Source organism: Octopus bimaculoides, chromosome 1, assembly GCF_001194135.2.
Source record: "Octopus bimaculoides isolate UCB-OBI-ISO-001 chromosome 1, ASM119413v2, whole genome shotgun sequence".
Lineage (NCBI taxonomy): Eukaryota > Metazoa > Mollusca > Cephalopoda > Octopoda > Octopodidae > Octopus > Octopus bimaculoides.
The window spans coordinates 180743697-180747788 of NC_068981.1; the positions used below are offsets into that span (position 1 = coordinate 180743697).

The window sequence follows — 4092 nt, forward strand, 5'->3', positions numbered from 1 at the left end:
ATCCACTCACAAGGCTTTGGTCAGCCCAAGGCTATAGTAGACGAGCAATCCTAATCTTGCAGGCTCATGGGTGCTGGTGCCATGTAAAAAGCACCCAGTACAATCGGTAAAGTGGTTGGCATTAGGAAGGGCATCCAGCCATAGAAACCATGCCTAAACAGACATGCAGCTCTTCAGCTGGCCAGCTCCTGTCAAACCATTGAACACAGATCAGCATGGAAAATGGATGTTAAATGACAATGATGATGGCACACACATGCACTCTCTCCTCACTGATGTAAGTATTGTGGAATTGGTTTCCAATATTGAGATCCACTCTTCTACTTTCTCTGCCTTCATGACCAACTAGCTCACTGCCACATCTAGCCGCACATATTTTAATACAAACAAACCTCACCTCACACATTCTCACAAAAGAATTTCTATCCATTTCTTTGTTAAGATTAAATATTATTCTTACAAAAGCAAGCATGACCATGTATTTAAGAATCTGTGGTTTGGAATTCAGCCTCTTTGCAAATAGTACCCAATACCTTGTGAATGAATTCAGTAGAGAGAAACCATCTAACACATGCCAGCATGGAAAGTGGACATTAAACAATGATGATGATGATGATGGAGGAACACATAATTGAGAGAAAAATGAGTTGGAGTGAAATATGGAAGTGAAGTCGTGTCTGAGTTTTCTGATTTGTTCATCTTACGATGCCTTGCCATCACCTACAAACCTAATTCAGAGAGAATGTAACAGAGAATGATAAATGCAGATACAGGAAAGTTGGAACACTGAAACATATTCTTTCCAACAGTTCACTGGCCTTAGATAGATATACCTGAAATCACAATCTGGTCCTTAAGGTCCTCTTCAATGCCACAAAGAACCAAATTGCTCTCATCAACAGTGGCAAAAAACCACTGAAGAAACCATCCTGAGATTTCATTGTCTTTGTGCATGCAGGACAGCAGATCCGTTTGAAGAAGAAACTTCTTGTGAATGATGAGAAGTGGAACAGCTATTGGGAGGTGGCTGAAAATTTATCAGGGTGCCAAAGATTCTGCCCCATCCCAGTTACAAAGAAACCAGATATTATCATATGGTGTGAGAAAAAGTAAGTAGTAAATCTAGTTGAGTTAATGGTTCCTCATGAAGATAACATGGTTGCCACCTAGACTTGAAAGATCAACTATTATAAACACCTCCTCAAGGAATGTAAAGATGCAGGCTGAAAAGTAGAGCATTTTCAATCGAAGTTGGGTGTATAGGAACCATTGGAAACAGTGAAAGGCAACTGTTGTTGGTGCTAGACCCAATTCATCGTAAAGCAAATACCATCATGGGTGATATCCATGCTTCAATGGAGAAGACAAGCCACTGGATTTGGTTAAAAAGAGACGATGAACGATGGCTAGAAGAATATTGAGTGAAACTTAATAACCAGTTAATCTAGCAAGTGAGGCCTCATCTCAGTAAAGGGAGCCGCTGTGCAGTAATGCCGTTGAGAAGAAGGCTCTAAAATGGTGCACATTCTCTCTTGATAACCTGATAAGGCTGCTAGCATACAGAAAGTAGAGCTTTCAACTGATAACACTTGTATCTGCAAATTGTTTGCAAAAGAAAGATGTATATTATATATATATATATATATATATATATATACGGTAAAAGCCCATGTAATTTGTGCACTTGTGTAATTTACACAATTGATTTTCAGGATAAAATTTGTTAAAAAAAAGCTTCTACTCATGTAAAATTCATGCCCAAAAGTTTTCAGAATTGCCGATACAGTCAGGGGAAAAAAGGTTTTCAATTTAGTCGTATTTAGTATAAATTCACTTGCTTATAATTAGATTTCATTAAATTTTCATTAAATAAAAATAATTTCTGTTTAACAGGTATCACATTGAAAGCTATTAAATTACAAAGTGTTTGTGTTGTTTATCATAAACTTTATTTTACATTTCTTGCCCACAAGAGATTATGTCTGATCTTTAGCATACTGCTGTATGTCTTCTCAAATCACAATCACGGGAAAATTTGTTGATAAGAATTACCAACAAAAACACACAGGTATTTCAAATTAAGTTTAAATACCAATAAACAACAGCTTGGATGACACTTTACTCAACTGACAGAGGAAGGTGACTGATCAAACTGATTATGTAAACAGAATTCTTTTCCACCTATTCTTGTTGGAACCTTTGATACGGAGTATTGAAATTTTAATCCCTTTCACAATTATAAAATGTCAAGCAAACTTTAAAATTTGTCATTGCCATTATTGTCAGTGTGAACAGAACTTATGAATCATCTACTGCAAAGGAGAAATTAAATATGTGTTCCATTGCAATAGGTAGAAATTCCAAACAATGTAAAATACAGCCCGGACCTTGTTTACGAACATGAACGTCAGGCTTCAAAAACTAGTTAACCATTTAATAGTTTTAGTTAATTAATACAGAAAAAGTAACCATTATACCATCTAGCATAAATAAAAGTCAACTTCATTATGCATAGTTAAGCCATTATTTTTTTCTGTAAAAACCTATTCTGACATTAAACGAGTCAACTTCTGGTATGAATTTTTAGGTTTTTTTTACATATTTTTTCAACAAAAATTCTGGAAACAATCTATTCATGTAATTTACATACATCCTAAAGTTCATTTTTATTTTTGCAAAATAAAGTGCGTAAATTACATGGGTTTTTACAGAATATAAAAAACCAATCTAAAGTACGAGTGTCCTATTCAGAAAAAGATTTTTTTACACGTGTTTAACTCCATAAAAACTAGAGATAAGTATTTGTGGTTAGTGAAAGGAAATATTAAAAAAAACTGTTTACTGAAGTAGCAACAAAACTTACCTTTCCAAAATTGTCTGTGTAATTAAGATAATTGCAAGTTCCATTTTTACAATTAGTTTTGGTGCATGTTTCGTTGATCTGAAATGATGACAAAACAAAATTTTAATGTTTTAATAAATGAAAACAACAATAAACAATAATAAATAGATTTTAAAGTCAATTTGAAATTTATTTGTTCTTTGTTTAAAACCAAAGTGGTTTTAAAACTACCGAGGTAGACTGAGCCCAAAGTTTGTGGTAAATTTTATGGTGTAAGAAAGAATACTCCTAGCAAGTGTATGGTTGGCTGTGGATTCCCGACAAATATCCATTCCTGTTATATTAATCATTAATACTTCTGGGTTAACTTAGAAGTCATTCAGTCCTTTTCTCTCCTTGCTTATAAATCTGAGTCTTAATGTCTGGCCTGTAGGAGATGAAATTTTGATGTATTGTTAATATCTCCAGGTTTATTGTAAAGTATTTGTGGTTATAATACAAAGCTATAACAGAGAATTAAAAGAGAGGTAAAGAAATGCTTATAATATACAATGAACAAGTAACTACAATACAAAGTAAAGATGTGAATTATTTTATCAGGTAGCTAATAGAAATTGAAAACTGGTGACTGTTGGTGAAAAGACTTAGAAATGTTTGCGTACAAAAGTTTTCAGCAAAAGCATACACAGACGCAAGTATGGCTGTGTGGTAAGTAGCTTGCTTACCAACCACATGGTCCCAGATTCAATCTCACTGTGTGGCACCTTGGGCAAGTGTCTTCTACTATAGCTTCAGGCTGACCAAAGTCTTGGGAGTGGATTTGGTAGATAGAAACTGAAAGGAGCCCATCATATGTGTGTGTGTGTGTGTGTGTGTGTGTGTGTGTGTATGTATGTATGTATGTAGTGAAAGCGTGTGACTTAGTGGTTAGGGCATTCGGCTCACAAACATAAGGTCATGAGTTCAATTCCTGGCGATACGTTGTCTTTGAGCAAGACACTTTATTTCATGTTGCTCCAGTCCACTCAGCTGGCAAAAATGAGAAGTACCTGTATTTCAAAGGGCGAGCCTAGTAACACTCTGTGTCATGCAGAGTCTCCCTGAGAACTACATTAAGGGAACACGTGTGTGTGGAGTGCTCAGCCACTTGCATGTTAATTTCACGAGCAGGCTGTTCCATTGATTGTATCAGCTGGGACCCTCATCGTCGTAACCAACAGAGTGCTCCGTTTCATATATATATATATATA

The 4092-nt window shown here is 35.4% G+C and overlaps 1 protein-coding gene across 2 annotated transcripts in view; it reads right to left on the reverse strand.

Annotated features, from left to right (window-relative positions):
• Positions 1-4092, reverse strand: part of LOC106873032 (protein crumbs) — a 201573-nt gene that overhangs the window by 20814 nt on the left and 176667 nt on the right. For both annotated transcript variants that reach the window (XM_052972968.1, XM_014920238.2), the window contains exon 22: positions 2864-2941. In XM_052972968.1, coding sequence (XP_052828928.1) covers positions 2864-2941 — 78 coding nt within the window. The remainder of the gene's footprint in view (positions 1-2863; positions 2942-4092) is intronic.